Source organism: Lithobates pipiens, unplaced genomic scaffold (genome assembly GCF_037356315.1).
Source record: "Lithobates pipiens isolate NorthernLeopardFrog02 unplaced genomic scaffold, aLitPip1_a1.2 Scaffold_13, whole genome shotgun sequence".
Taxonomy (NCBI): Eukaryota; Metazoa; Chordata; class Amphibia; order Anura; family Ranidae; genus Lithobates; species Lithobates pipiens.
The window spans coordinates 523998376-524015100 of NW_027507718.1; the positions used below are offsets into that span (position 1 = coordinate 523998376).

The 16725-nt window shown below is 45.8% G+C and overlaps 1 protein-coding gene across 1 annotated transcript in view; it reads left to right on the plus strand.

Moving 5' to 3' along the window:
* Positions 1-16725, plus strand: part of LOC143975942 (uncharacterized) — an 82157-nt gene that overhangs the window by 20856 nt on the left and 44576 nt on the right. Inside the window, exon 2 of the mRNA XM_077478473.1 lies at positions 13137-13424. Coding sequence (XP_077334599.1) covers positions 13137-13424 — 288 coding nt within the window. The remainder of the gene's footprint in view (positions 1-13136; positions 13425-16725) is intronic.

Below are 16725 nucleotides of genomic sequence, written 5' to 3' on the forward strand. Positions count from 1 at the left end.
ATTACTAACAATACGTCAGTCAATACAACCAGGCGACTGGTTGATTTCCATAGACTTGAAGGATGCTTATTTCCATGTTCCGATCGCAAAAGAGTTTCAGAGGTACCTTCGGTTCGCAGTGGGCGAATTACATCCTCAATTTGTATGTCTCCCATTCGGGCATACAACATCGCCTCGAGTGTTTTCGAAGCACTTACTGGCTGTGGTAGCACTAATCAGGATCAAAGGTATTCGATTACACCATTACCTAGATGATCTACTGTTGCTTTCCCAAGACAGAGAACAGCTACTGTTACATCGAACTCAAGTCATCTCGACACTCACGGAATTCGGTTGGCTGTTGAACCGGGAAAAAAATCATCTGGACCCAACTCAGTCTTTGATTTTTCTCGGAGCCCAGTTCAACACGGTCGAAAGTACCATCTCCCTGCCAGTGGAGAAAATTCCAGTGATCCGAGACAGGATTCAGCCTGCATTGCATTCTCCTCTTCTCAGAGCCTCGCAGTGCCTCAAGATAATTGGCACTATGGTTTCCACAGCCCCCATGATAAAGTGGGCACAATGGAGGATGCGTCCCTTTCAGAAGGGTTTTCTTCTACAATGGGACCAGGGGTCTCGAGACCATCTGGTCAGGATAACCCCCTCCATGCGGGAGAGTCTCTTCTGGTGGCTCCAACGAAAGAACCTCCTCAATTGCCATTCCATAGCTCCCGTCTCTTGGATCACAGTAACGACGGACGCCAGCAACAAGGGCTGGGGCGCCCTGTGTCTGTCAGAAATAGCCCAGGGCGTATGGGAATTTCCAACCCAAGAGGTAGTATCCAATGTTCTAGAGCTTCGTGCTGCTCTCCGTGCTCTTCAAGCCTTTTCTCACCTGATTTCGGGGACCTCGGTTCTCCTAAGGATGGACAACACGACAGCAGTGTCTTATATCAAGAGACAAGGAGGCACCCGCAGTCTCTCTCTGCTGAAGGAAGTAAGCCCGATCATGTCTTGGGCTCAGATGAACTTGTCAAATCTGACGGCGGTTTATCTCCCCGGAATTCAGAATGTCCAGGCGGACTTCCTATCAAGGTTCTCCCTGGACAACAACGAGTGGTCTCTCCATCCCGAGATATTCACATGGATTCTGTCTCTGGGGATCCTGCCAGAAGTGGACCTGTTTGCCTCCCCGTGCAATTTCAAGCTGCAGAAATATTATACGAGGTGTCGTTGTCCTCAGGCCTTCGGTATGGATGCACTGACGGATCAATGGAGGTTTTGCACGGCTTATGCCTTTCCCCCAGTTCCGGTCATCCTGCGATTCCTTTCAAGACTCAGGTGGGAGAAAGTCAAGGTGGTGACAGTTGCTCCATTTTGGCCCAACAGGCTCCTAATGCAGCTGAGTTTTCGGGATCCAGTTCCTCTCCCTTCCAGGGCAGATCTCCTGCTACAGGGAACATCTCTTCACCCATGCCCGGCCCATCTTCATCTGATGGTCTGGTTCTTGAAAGGGGAAGGTTGGAAGCATTAGGATGTCCAAGTACTGCTATCGTTACTCTACTGAATGCTAGAAGGCCAGGTACTAATAAAGTCTATCAAAGAATCTGGGCGAAGTTTGCTGACTATATTTCTTCCGATGGCAGTTCCTCTAGTGATCCGAAGATTCAAGACATTTTGGGTTTCCTACAGACGGGACTAGACCTGTCACTATCAGTGAGTTCCTTACGAGTTCAAATTTCGGCAATTTCTGCATTCACTGGCGTTTCCTGGGCCAAACACCGTCTTGTCAGACAGTTTTTCAGGGGAGCAATAAGACTCAGACCCCAGAAAAAAACAAGATTCTCCAAATGGGATCTTCCTTTTGTCCTGGATTCCTTTTCAGAGGAAAGGCCTGAGCATGGTTCAATCATCTATCAAGGCTTTTTCTCTCAAAGCTGCCTTCCTGGTGGCTATAACATCGGCCAATAGGGTCTCCGAGATCAGCTCTCTGGGTTGCAAAGAACCCTTTCCGATGTTCTTTCCGGATCGTGTGGTCTTGGTTCCCATGTTAGAGTCAAATCCTAAGGTCACACCTGTATTTCATGAGAACCAGGAGATTGTTCTTTCTACTTTTCGGACTTCAGGAGATTCTAACATTCATCCTTTAGATGTTGGAGAAGTTCTAAAACAGTATTTAGAATCCACAGCTCCTTTTCGGACTTCTGACCATCTCTTTGTTTACTTCCATGGAAAGAATAATGGATTGCGTGCTTCTTCGAGAACCATTGCAGCTTGGATTGTTCAGGCTATTCAAGGGGCTTATAAAGCTAAGGGTTTGGCTCCTCCAGAGGCGGTGACAGCTCATTCTACCAGGAGCGTTTCAACATCATGGGCGGCTGCTCGTCATGTTTCTCCAGAAGTAATCTGTAAAGCGGCCTCATGGTCATCAATTAATACCTTTATGACACATTATTGTGTTGAGCCGGCTTCTTTATCTTCAGTTCATTTTGGTTTACATGTCTTATCTGTTGACGGTGCCAATTAAACCTTTTTTTCTGTTAACCAGCAATTTCCCACCCGGGTGTGTATGGCTAGTTATTTCCCATACGTGGGCTGCCATGGAGTCTGTCAGGAAAATGGAAAATGTATATCAAATACTTACCGTAATTTTCCTTTCCTGATGGACTCCATGGAAGCAGGAGTTCCCTCCCATTTGCTGGAGTAGGCTAAGTTACGGAACACGGTCTCTGTTCAGAAGCAAAGATTTATGGGAGTGGGGTCCTATGAGGTATGAGAGGCGGGATTAACCCATACGTAGGTTGCCATGGAGTCCATCAGGAAAGGAAAATTACGGTAAGTATTTGATATAAATTTTCAGTTTTTAAGAGGTATGGGCGGAAGTGACGTTTTGACGTCGCTTCCGCCCTCCTATGGTATAGAGACGAGTGGGGGCCATCTTAGCCACACTCGTCTCCATACCCAGCACAGGAAAGGACCCGATCGCCACCGCCGCTACCGGCGGCTCCGGTAAGCGGCGGAGGGCGTGGGAGAGTGGCGGGAGGGGGGGTGGCACCTCTCCCGCCGCCGATAGCGGTGATCTCACGGCGAACCGTTATCGCACACACGACCGGCACCTGAAGAGATGGATATCTCGGTTGTGGCAGCAGCTGCTGCCGTTACCAAGATATCCCTCTTCAAAAAATGGATGTACATCTGCGTGCACCGGTCGTAAAGTGCTTAATGAATAAAAAATAAAAAAACTAACCAGTAAAGTTAGACCAATTGTTTTTTTTTTGTATAATGTGAAAGATTTTATGTCATGAGAATTGTGCTTTTTTTATTCTAAGCAAAAAAAATTGTGATTCTCATTTCTTTTTCCAGAATCGTGCAGCTCTAGTTTCCCTCAAATTTTACAGTATGTATTCATTTTATACCCTTTATTTGATTTCTCCTTCCTTTCCTTGTTTAACTCACCAGCTTTGTTGCCCCCCCCCCCCCCCCCCCCCCATGCCATAAAACAAAATGGTGAATACCTACAGGGCAACATGCTCTATATATTTTATAGGATGTTACAACACCTGAACTTTATTATATTATATAGCTGCTATATAGTATAAAAAGTTAACTCATATACAGTATGTACAGTGGTGTGAAAAAGTGTTTGCCCCTTTCCTCATTTCCTGTTCCTTTTCATGTTTGTCACACTTAAGTGTTTCGGAACATCAAACCAATTTAAACAATAGTCAAGGACAACACAAGTAAACACAAAATGCAATTTGTAAATGAAGGTGTTTATTATTAAAGGTGAAAAAAAATCCAAACCATCATGGCCCTGTGTGAAAAAGTGATTGCCCCCCTTGTTAAAACATACTATAACTGTGGTTGTCCACACCTGAGTTCAATTTCTCTAGCCACACCCAGGCCTGATTATTGCCACACCTGTTCACAATCAAGGCATCACTTAAATAGGAGCTGCTTGACACAGTAAGGTCCACCAGAAGATCCTTAAAAGCTACACATCATGCCGAGACCCAAAGAAATTCAGGAACAATTGAGAAAGAAAGTAATTGAGATCTATCAGTCTGGAAAGGGTTATAAAGCCATTTCCAAAGCTTTGGGAATCCAGCGAACCACAGTGAGAGCCATTATCCACAAATGGCGAAGACATGGAACAGTGGTGAACCTTCCCAGGAGTGGCCGGCCGCCCAAAATTACCCCAAGAGCGCAGCGACGACTCATCCAAGAGGTCACAAAAGACCCCACAACAACGTCCAAGGAACTGCAGGCCTCACTTGCCTCAGTTAAGGTCAGCGTTCATGCCTCCACCATCAGGAAAAGACTGGGCAAAAATGACCTGCATGGCAGAGTTCCAAGGAGAAAACCACTGCTGAGCAAAAAGAACATCAAAGCTCGTCTCAATTTCTCCACAACACATCTTGATGATCCCCAAGACTTTTGGGACAACATTCTGTGGACCGATGAGACAAAAGTGGAACTCTTTGGAAGGTGTGTGTCCAAGTATATCTGGCGTAGAAGGAACACTGCATTTCATAAAAAGAACATTATACCAACAGTAAAATATGGTGGTGGTAGTGTGATGGTCTGGGGCTGTTTTGCTGCTTCAGGACCTGGAAGACTTGCCGTGATAAAAGGAACTATGAATTCTGCTGTCTACCAAGAGATCCTGAAGGAGAATGTCCGACCATCTGTTCGTGTACTCAAGCTGAAACGAACTTGGGTTCTGCAGCAGGACAATGATCCTAAACACACCAGCAAGTCCACCACCGAATGGCTGAAGAAAAACAAAATTAAGACTTTGGAGTGGCCTAGCCAAAGTCCTGACCTGAATCCTATTGAGATGTTGTGGTATGACCTTAAAAAGGCCGTTCATTCTCGGAGCTCCAGGCCAAACATGACCTCCCCCGACAGACGTTCTACAGTTATCTTCAAATAAGACACTTTGCACAAACCCTGGCCCCTAGACTCCAATTCTCCCCGCCCTCCCCATTTGAGATGATTATATTGAACGGTCGGAATGGCAGGGGGTTGATCTCGGATATATACCGCATTCTCAGCTCACACCACTCCCAGGCGAGGGGCAAGCACAAATATATGTTGAAGTGGGAGAGGGACCTGGGGGAGGAGCTCTCCCTTGAGGATTGGCAGGGGGTGTGGCGACAGGCAGCCAAATCTTCTCTTTGCACCCTTTACAAGGAAAATGCCTACAAGATACTCTTCCGTTGGTACCGGACTCCAGAGGTGCTGCACAAAATATATCCCTCCGCCTCTGATCGTTGCTGGCGCTGCCTAAAAGACAGGGGTACCCTGTTCCACATATACTGGACTTGCCCCTCGATATCCCCTTTCTGGACTCTGACCCAACAGCTCCTTGCCCGCTTGCTGGGGGTGCCCGTCCCGTTTGAACCCAAGTTCTTCCTATTTGGCCTGTCCCGAATTAAGCTAGCTAAACCGTCTCGGAAGCTTCTGAGACATGTTCTCACGGCAGCCCGATGCTTGATAGCCCACCGTTGGAAAAGCCAAACGGCCCCGACTATGGAAGCCCTTTATTCTAGAATAAAGGACATCGAACTCATGGAGAAAATGACTGCCAGAATACGGGACAGGCTGGAGGAATTCGATCTGGTTTGGGGGAGATGGCGGCTGCTGGAGGATTAGGGGCACACCGAGTTCGGTACGACAACGCGGATCACTGGTTTTCTTTTCTTCGTCTTTTTTCTCTCTTTCCTCTCCTGACTTTGACTATTGCTGCGGCGGACTCTTGCCGCTCTACTTTAAGTGTGTTGCATAGGACATATGGCAGAACTTACAGGGCCTCTTGGGCTTGGGAGCAGGCAGTTGACTGTGTGTGTCTCCTGACCCCCCGCTCTTGGCCAACCACATTATTATGCCTTGCTATATGTGCCCATGGTCCGTTACCATGGGTAGCTTGCTTATTTCTGACCTTGCTATGTTTTGTAATTGCATTGCTGCTACTACGCCTCTGTACTGCCTATCTTCCTGTGCTGTTAATGAAAATAAAGAAAACGTTATTTAAAAAAAAAAAAAAAGGCCGTTCATGCTCGAAAACCCTCTAATGTAACTGAATTAGACAATTCTGCAAAGATGAGTGGGCCAAAATTCCTCCAGGACGCTGTAAAAGCCTCATTGCACGTTATCGCAAACGCTTGGTTGCAGTTGTTGCTGCTAAGGGTGGCCCAACCAGTTATTAGGTTTAGGGGGCAATCACTTTTTCACACAGGGCCATGATGGTTTGGATTTTTTTCACCTTTTAATAATAAACACCTTCATTTACAAATTGCATTTTGTGTTTACTTGTGTTGTCCTTGACTATTGTTTAAATTGGTTTGATGTTCCGAAACACTCAAGTGTGACAAACGTGCAAAGGAACAGGAAATGAGGAAGGGGGCAAACACTTTTTCACACCACTGTAAAGGGAATAATAATACATGTCCCATATTGAACACAACTTAAGGCCCGTACACACGATCAGACTTTTTGACAACAAACATGCAAGTCAGCTGTTTTAAGACAACATCCGACTGTGTGTATGCTCCATCAGACAAACTTTCGGTTTTCATCTGACTTTTGTTGGCTGTGTAAACTGACAAACTTTCCCGCAACAAAAGTCCAATGGAGCAAAGTCCGATCGTGTGTACAGAAAACCATAGGACTTTTGTTCAAAGTACAAATGCACATGCTCAGAACCGATGGAAAAGATCAGTCAACAATACAGAAGTTGACCTAAGGTGGAGAAAAAGTGCAGAAAAACCACGCGATTTGGTGAAAGTTGGCTGAAAAAGTCCTGCCGTGTATATGCAATGCAAGTTCACGGTCAACGCCCTTTGTATAAAAATCCACGGGAAAGTTTGTACAAAGTCCGATCGTGTGTATGAGGCTTTACAATGATTTTTGTCCATTCCTAGTAAAGAAATATAAATTTTCCTTGATAACAAATATATATATATATGTAGCACTAACCCCTGAAGGATCTACTGGTTATTTTTGGGCTTACCGTTACCCTCCGTTCTCCTTGTTGCACGTCTAGGGGATGTCCCGTGGTAGATGGCCCAGTAACTTGAGACTGACAATAGATCCACTTGAATGGATTTTATTTGCAAAAACTCAAACCATTGAACAGTCTTTCAACTTGGGATCAGAGGGTTGGAAAGGAAAGTTCAGGTACTCTCAATGACAAAGTCCAAAAACATTAAGGAACTTGCTTACTTTGACTGTATCCAGAGTAAGGATGAGCTTCGAGTTCGAGTCGAACATTGCCGTTACATTAGAGAGGGATGGGGTCACCCATACGTCATTGGGGAAGCCCGGCTTCCCTCACTAGCGCCAGAGAGGGGCGGGGTCAGGTGACGGGTGGGCCCGCCCGCCCTCCTCATATAAGAAACGTCAGCCACCGGGATCCCCGCAGTGTCTCCTCCGTGGAGACAGAAGATGGATGGATGGATTTGCTGCGCTGGACTAAGAAATCACCTGTCACTGGATCAGATCAGCCATCGCTGGACCTCGGAGAGATGATCATCCGTCGCTGGATAGCAAGAGTGGATTACCACCGCTGGAATCTTTTTTTTATCTTTTTTATTTTTAATAAAGGAATTTTTCAAAAGTGTTTGTCTTATTTAACAATTTTTTACACTTTCTTTGTGAAATGGTAGGGGTACTTTTGTACCCCCTTACCATTTCAAACAGGGGGGGCGGGATCTGGGGGTCCCCTTGTTAAAGGGGGCTTCCAGATTCTGATAAGCCCCCCGCCCGCAGACCCCCACAACCACCGGCCAGGGTTGTGGGGATGAGGCCCTTGTCCCCATCAACATGGGGACATGGTGCTTTGAGGGGCCACAGACCCCCAAAGCATCCTCCCAATGTTGAGAGCATGTGGCCTGGTATGGTTCAGGAGGGGGGGCGCTCTCTCATCCTCCCCTCTAGCCTGCCAGGTTGCGTGCTCGGATAAAGGGTCTGTTATGGATTTTTAGGGGACCCCCCACGTCAATTTTTTTTTATTTGAGCGGGGTTCCCCTTAATATACATACGGCGGCACTGATAGGTGGCACTAATAGGTGGCACTAAGGGCCACTAATAGGTACCACTGATAGATGGGACTGATGGGCACTGATAGGTGGCACTGATAGGTGGCTCTGATAGGTGGCACTGATGGGCACTGGTAGATGACACTGATGGGCACGGATATTTGGCACTGAGGTGCAGCAATGTTGTTGAGGCAGATTGTGGGCACTGATAGGTGGCACTGTGGGCACTGATAGATGGCACTGTGGGCACTGATGTATGGCACTGTGGGCACTGATGCATAGCACTGCTGGGTGGCATTATGGGCACTGATGGGTGGCACTGCTGGGTGACACTTTTTTAATTCTCTGGGGGTTACTGGCAGGGGGCAGGTGGGCACTGATACACTGGCTGTGATCAGGACTGATGTCCCGATCACGGTCGCCGGTGATCGGCTTTTTTTCTTCTCTCCTCGCGCTGTCAGCGCAAGGAGGAAAAATAGCCGATTACCGGCTCTGTTTTGTCACATGATCAGCTGTCATTGGCTGACAGCTGATAACGTGGTAAGGGGTCGGGATCGACCCCTTGCTCGGATCCTTGATCAGACGAGTCTCATTGACTCGCTGATCACAGAGCGGGGCGCGCAGGCCGCTCGTGCACGGGACGACGCCAATAGACGTAGTCCCGGCAAAGGAGGTCTGCGCTGTAGCCATCATTCGGCTATAGCGCGGATCTCAAGAGGTTAATAGGGTTCTAAAGTTCACATGAAGTTTAGGTCTGTTCACAGGTTCTGGTGCGAACCGAACAGGGGGGTGTCCGGCTCTTCCTTAATCCAGAGAATAGCCATTCGCAGCTGGATGATCACTCAGGTTGGACAGTCCCTCTCTCACAAGGCCTAGCAGCCAACCAGGTGCTTCACTCAGGAACAAAGTCATTATCACTGACGTTGTTGCAGAACATGTAGGGAAACTAAGCTGTAGAACACTTGTAGGATACCTACACAATGCAGATCCATTAAAATATCCAAAAGGTAAAAATCCACTTTACAGAGGCAGACGATTGACAAGGCTCGCAGGAACTTCCTGGGCGATTTTTCTGCTTTCAGCGCTGTCGCACTTTGAATGATAATTGCGCGGTTTTGCTACCCAAACAATTTTTTTTGCATTTTCTTCACACAGATAGAGCTTTCTTTTGGTGGTATTTAATCACTGCTGGGTTTTTTATTTTTTACAAAAAAAAAAAAGACAAAAATGTTTGAAAAAATAATGTTTTATACTTTTTTTCTGTCAGTAAATTTTGTAACTAAGTAATTTTACACCTTCACTGATGTGTGCTGATGAGGCGGCACTGATGGGCACTGATAGGCTGAACTGGTGGGCATTTATGAGATGGCACTGACAAGGAGGCACTAATATGCCACACTTATGGGCAATGATAGGTGGCACTGGTGGGCACAGATAGGTGGCACTGGTGGGCACAGATAGGCAGAACTGGTGGGCACAGATAGGCGGCATGGATAGGTGGTACTGATGGGCACTGATGGGCATTGACGGGTGACACTGATGGGCATTGATAGACAGCAGTGATGGGCATTGATGGGCAGCACTGATAGGCAACACTTGCTAATCACTCGCTAATGGGCACTGATTGGTGGCACTTGTGGCCAGTGGTGGGCACTGATTGCTGCCACTGGTGGGCAATGATTGCTGGTAATGGTGGGCACTGATTGGTGACACTGTATTGCTATATTGTAATCAGGGCACTGATGATCAGTGCCCTGATTACATTCCTAGATTTACCCGTGCGTGGAGATGCCACTGATCGGCTCTCCTCGCCACACACACTGTCAGTGTGAGGCGAGGAGAGACGATTACGGGCATCTGTGTTTACAGGTGACCGGCTGTGATTGGACACAGCGAATCACATCAGAGATCGGGGTCATGCGCAACAGCGGCCGTTCTGTGGCGCCATCATATGACGTCGTCCCAGAACGAGAGCCGCACCGGCCCGCCGGCATTTGATGGTGGGCGGGCGGCAAGCCGTTAATTAAGCTTTAGCACTAAAACCTGGGATCTGATTGGTTTCTATGCAGATTTGTGACTCATTTAGCCCTCTCTAGCTTTAGTAAATAAACCCCCTAAGTGATACTTTTGACACTGTTTGTGGGGACCAGTGGCACTAATACAGTGATCAGTGCTAAAAACTATACACTGTCACTGTACCAGGGACATGCGGTGAGGTCAGTGGCTGGTGAGAGAAATAATTATAGCACTAGACCTCCTCTATAATTCTAAATATGTAACCTGTAAAATTTTTACAGCGTCGCCTATGGAGATTTTTCAGTACTGAAGTTTGGCTCCATTCCACAAGTGCGTGCAATTTTAAAGTGTGACATGTTAGGTATCTATTTACTCGGCGTAACATTATCTTTCATAGTATACAAAAAAATCATCCTAACTTTAGTGGGGATTGTTTTATTTTTATTTTTTTTATTCATGAAACCAAAAAAAAATGCGTTGGGAAAAATTGCTGCACAAATACAGTGTAACATAAAAAGTTGCAATAACCACCATTTTATTCCCTAGGGTGTCTGCTAAAACGAAAATATTATATTTGGGGGTTCTGACACTGCAGTTCCAGGCCCAGACCCTCTTCCAGAATATTCTCCCTGGAAGCAGGGGAGGCGCCTCAGAACTAGAGCACAGGTGGTCACACCCACTGCTACTCTGACCACTCCCAGCCCCCCAGATCAAAACAGACAGGCCTAGCTTGCAGCATAGGCCTGCCTAAATTTGCCTGTGCTGACAGTTCCTAGTAAAAAGCTATTACTAGAACCTACCTATTGGTAGAGACAAAGCTGCCCTAGGGGTTAAGTTTAATAGATTATATTGGTTCAGTTATATGTTTAACATGTATGATCCATCTATTGGTTACTCTACTGTTCTTTAACCACTTTCAGACCAGACCATTTTGCTGGCTTAAAGTGGAGGGCCACCCTGAAAAACAAAAGTACATTAAAATTTTGCAAAAAAATCATTAAAAAAATTAAAATTTTGTTTTAACTGGTTCCCGACCAGCGCACGCCAATGTACGTCGGCAGAATGGCACGGGCAGGCATATTGGCGTACGGGTACGTCCAATCTTTAATGCCGCCCTGCCATCGCGAGCAGCGTGCCGTTTGGGACCCCCGTGAGTCCGATTGCGGGTCCCGCGGACTAGATCGCCGTGGGCATACCCGCGATCGTCTCACGGGGTGGCTGAATGGAGAAATGCCGTTGTAAACGGCATTTCCCCATTCTGCCTAGCAACTAGTGACGCTGATCTCTGCTCCATGTGATTGGAGCAGAGATCAGTGTTCACTAAATGAAAGCTCAGCCCCCCCACAGTTAGTAACACACCCCTAGGAACACTTAACCCCTACACTGCCACCCACTGGTTAACCTCTTCACTGCCAGTGTCATTTACACAGGAATCACTGCATTTATATAGCAGCGATTGCTGTATAAATGACAATGGTCCCAAAAATGTGTCAAAAATTTCTGATGTGTCCGCCATAATGTCGCAGTCACAATAAAAATCGCTGATCGCTGCCATTAATAGTAAAAAAAAAAATTATTAATAAAAATGCCATAAAACTATCCCCTATTTTGTAAACGCTATAACTTTTGCGCAAACCAATCAATAATCGCTTATTGCGATTTTCTTATCAAAAATATGTAGAAGAATACGTATTGGCCTAATCTGAGGGAAAAAAAATGTTTTTATATATTTTTGGGGGATATTTATTATAACAAAAAGTAAAAAATAATGTGTTTTTTTCAAAATTGTCGCTCTATTTTTGTTTATAGCGCAAAAAATAAAAACCGCAGGGGTGATCAAATAACACCAAAAGAAAGCTCTATTTGTGGGAAAAATAGGACGTCAATTTTGTTTGGGAGCCACGTCGCACGACTGCCCAATTGTCAGTTAAAGCAACGCAGTGCCGAATTGCACGCGATGGCAGGGCGGCACATAGAAATGGACGTACCTGAACGCCAATATGCCTTCCCGTGCCATTCTGCCCACGTACATCGTCGTGCGCCAGTCGGGAACTGGTTAAATGGTGTTGCAAGACCACTGTTCGCATAACCAGTTCATCCTCTGACCGGGGCGGGTAGCAGTGCCGTATCACAAAAAATGGCCTGGTCATTAGGGGGGTAAATCCTACCAGGGTTGAAATGGTTAATTAGTATCAGTGTCAGTGTGTTTTAGGTAGGACACAACCAAAAAATAACCCAAAATAAATTCTCCTGATCGCAGCGATACAACATATGTGTATGTTAGTTATATGTACCCGTAGTACAGCACTATTCTTTTTGGGCTGCACCATATATACATACCACAACTAACATACATATATGTGGTATCGCTGCAATCCTCAGGAGCGGGAGAATTTATTTTGGTTTGTTCTTTGGTGGTAGGTTATGGAAATTTTCCTTTTAATGTTAAAAAAAAAAAAAAGTCAGGAGATACCAAATGAAAGCCCAATTTGTCCTGAAAAAAAAACAAAAAAACATGGTATAGTCCACCTGGATGCATAAAGTAGTTGTGATGATATGTAAATTTTTACCATACTTCCCAACTTTTTGAGATAAGGGAATGAGGGACACCTATCAGCAAAAGTATGCAGGCATAGGACACACCCCTTGCCACGCCCCTTAAAGGAAAATTGTACAAAAAACAAGATTGATTAAACCCAGGGGTGCTTTTTCTACCACTACTAATTCTTTATATCGGCTTTTGGAATTTACAAATGCAGCAATTTAGAAATCAGATGAAAGGATTTTACGCTGGAAAACACTTTTTAATAGGTAAACAGTGCATTTTATATAAAACTATATAGATCAGACCAAAATGAGGGACAAATGAGGAGCAATGAGGGACAGAGGGACATTGCTCCAAATCAGGGACAGTCCCTCGAATTCAGGGACAGTTGGGAGCTATGGTTTTACTAACACATTTCACAGTTGCAAAAGTGTACTTAGACATTTAGATTTGTTTTACCCATAGGTGTGAAGGTGTTAGATGATCTACATTTAGTTGGCTTCTATTGTACATACAATGATCATCTTCTGTGATTGCTTTATTTTGTTCTCTAGGTGTTGCAGCTTCATTGAGGGTTTCTGGCCAATACGGCTCCGATCTTCACTTTCCACTGGCGCGGTTATGCCGGGAGCCTTTTCTCGATATTTATGCTGGAGAAACTTTAATTGGCAATTACGTTGAGCACATACTACAGGGTTTAAAGGAATTTAAGGATCGCCTTCAGTTTGACCATGAGAGCTGCACATTCATAATAAAGGATTTCTCAGAGGTGGATGGTCATAATTTCAAATTCATTAACTATGGTCCTACAATTCGGATGGATTTCGAAGTCTTTGTCCCTGGTAAGTTTTTGAGCTTACTCTACATGAACAATTTACAGAATTTGGAGCTGAACTGCAGGCATGTTAAAATAAATATTGTGAGATTACATAGTAGTGGGAGTGGCCTTGACTTCCTACCAATGTGTTGGACCTCCCATCTGGGTTGGCGAGTTATTGTAAAACGGTATGACTGTGTTGCAGTGGCAGCTGGTGCTCCATTTTGGGGGGATGCCAAACCTCAAAACCCCTACCCCCCCCCCCCCCCCGGGAAGCGGGACTGAAGAGCAGGGAAGCGGAAGTGTCAAAGGCGTCTGGATGATGTGCAGCACCAAGCCAGATGGAGAATGGAAGCCCGTGCATCTCCTCTTGGCCAATTGGGTCTCTCAACCGGCTTTCTGATTGGCTGGGAGGAAAAGCCGGAATACAATAGTGAATATTAATAAGCTATTGACGCATATGTGGGTGGGCTCAGGGCGCCCCGAGCCCACCCTTTTTTTAAGCCAATTAGAGCCTCTGGATCTAATCACGTGCTTCGGAAAAAAAAACCATTGGAATCCATGCATCCGGTGCCCTGCATGTAGATTAAGGGAGGGATGCATGGATTAGTGGGGCGGCACTCCATATGCGCCATTGCTGTTTGGGGTGGAGGAACTTGACTGGCCTGACCTCAACCCGATAGCACAAAAAACACATTGGGATGATATAGAGTGGAGACTGTGAGTCAGGCCTTCTTCTCCAACATCAGTGCCTGACCTCACAAATGCACTTCTGGAAGAATGGCCAAACATTCCCATAGACACACTCCTAAACCTTGAGGACAGCCTTCCCAGAAGAGTTGAATCTGTTATAGCTGTGAGCTAATGGGTGGGCCAACTCAATACCCTACGGACTAAGAATGGGAAGCCATTAAAGTTCATGTACGTGTAAAGGCAGGCATCCCAATACTTTCAGTAATATAGTGTATAATAAAAGTCTGTGGGAAAGCACGGGTAACCCACAGAAAAACCAAAGGTAACTGCGATTCACAGCGGATCAGTGTGAAACTGCCCATAGATCAAAATTTTTCTTCCAAATTGGCATTGGTCACTAACAATCTTTATTTGCTAAATTGTTTACAGCTGGGCTCTGCAGACTAGGCTTCTGTCGCTTCCCTCTGGTTCAGGAGGTCAATGGAAACTTCTAGAGGCTAGTGGGCAGATGTATAGAGGCAGGTATCTGAATATTGATGAGAGTTTTGACCACTCCTTAGGTAGGAGGCCTGGCAGGGTGGTAAAACTGGCCCATAAATATTGAAGAACCTGGCCAACAGGGGTAGTTGTTGGCAGGTGGAAGATGGAGTGCTGAGGATTGTGTGGCCTGGGAGGGGACCCTAGGGCTGGTGGACTCTGCCTCCAGGCTGGAGCTGAGTAGGGATGAGCCGAACACCCCCCGGTTCGGTTCGCACCAGAACTTTCGAACGGACCCCACGTTCGTTACGAACGTTAGAACCCCATTGAAGTCTATGGGACTCGAACGTTCGAAATGGAAAGTGCTAATTTTAACGGCTAATATGCAAGATATTGTCCTAAAAAGGGTTTGGGGACCTGACTCCTGCCTCAGGGGACATGGGTCAATGCAAAAAAAGTTTTAAAAACGGCCGTTTTGGCGGGAGCACTGATTTTAATGATGATTAAAGTGAAAAAAAAAAAGTGAAATATTCCTTTAAATATGGTGCTTGGGGGGGTGTCTGTAGTATGCCTGTGAAGTGCCACGTGTTTCCCATGTTTAGAACAGTCCCTGCACAAAATGACATTAAACGGAAATAACACCATTTAAAACTGCTTGCGGTTTTAATGTTATATCTGGTTCCTGCAATATGGTTGAAAATCATTGAGAAAAATGGCATGGGTAGCCCTCCCTGCCCATTACCAGCCTATTTGGGTCTTGTACGCATATTAAGGGGAACCCTGTACCCATATTAAAAAAAGGAAATGCGTGTGGCCCCCAGGCCCTATATACTCAGAACAGCAGTATACAGGCGGTGCAAACAAGACAGGGACTGTGTAGGTTTGTTGTGTTAAGTTGAATCTGTTTGTAATTTTCAACTGGTACATTTTTAAAGTGTAGCTCCAGTCAAAAAAACGATTTTTAAGCTTTTTGGAAAACATAGGGAAGGGTTATCACCCCTGTATAATTTGTTTTGTCGTCCATCTTTTTTCATCTCACTTGCTGCTGTCTCCTTGCTTTTTGCAAGTAGGAGATGTTTGTAAGTTGGATGTTTGAAAGTAGGGGCCTGCCCTATATGCTCTGCAGAAATGGCGGAACAAGGTGTTGGTTTTGCCACAACATTGTAAGCCCTCAAAGTGACTCTTGGTGGGCGCTGGAGCGCCCAGCTGTGAACGATTATATCAAGAATTGTAATTACATGCCATTGTTGAACAGTGGTAGAAAAATTGACCTTTGGTGGTTGTGGTGCTGGTGCCACAACACTATAAGTCCTCACCGTTACTCTGGGTGGGCACAGGAAGGGGCCCTCCTGTGAAATATTATATCAAGAATTGTAATTACATGTCCCTGTTAAACAGGGGCAGAAAAATTTGGCCTTAGGCACTGCTGCTGGTGCCACCACACTGCAACCTCTTCCATATACTCTAGTTTTTTTGCTGGAATTAGCCCTGCTGCAAAGCATTGCATCAAAAATTGTACTTAAACGCCCCTGTAAAACAGGGGCAGAAAAATTGGGCCTTAGGCACTGGTGCTGGTGCCACCACACTGCAACCTCTGCCATATACTCTAGTTTTATTGCAGGAATTAGCCCTGCTGCAAAGCATTGCATCAAAAATTTTAATTAAACGCCCCTGTTAAACAGGGGCAGAAAAATTGGGCTGCTGGCATCACCCAGAACCAAAAATGTTCTTCCAACATATCAGCAGAGGAGGAAGAGGATAGACAATCAACATAACAGGACAGTCACTCAGCATCAGCATAGGCAGTCTTGAAGGGATGTGGTATTTCAAAAAAAATTATTCGGTTACATCAGCTTCAGGTGCTTGGTAGCTGTGGGTTAACCCATGACTGATTCATCTTGATGAAGGTCAGTCGATCAACTGATTCGGTGGACAGGCGCACCCTGTGATCGGTAACAAAGCCACCAGCAGCACTGAAGGTGCGTTCCGAAAGAACGCTGGATGCAGGACAGGCCAGTAGCTCAATTGCATACTGTGCAAGCTCTGGCCAGTGATCCATCCTCAAGACCCAGTAAGCCAGAGGATTTTCGGTGGGAAAGGTGTCCAAGTCTGACCTTGCCCCTAGGTATTCCTGCACCATGTAAATTAGATGCTGG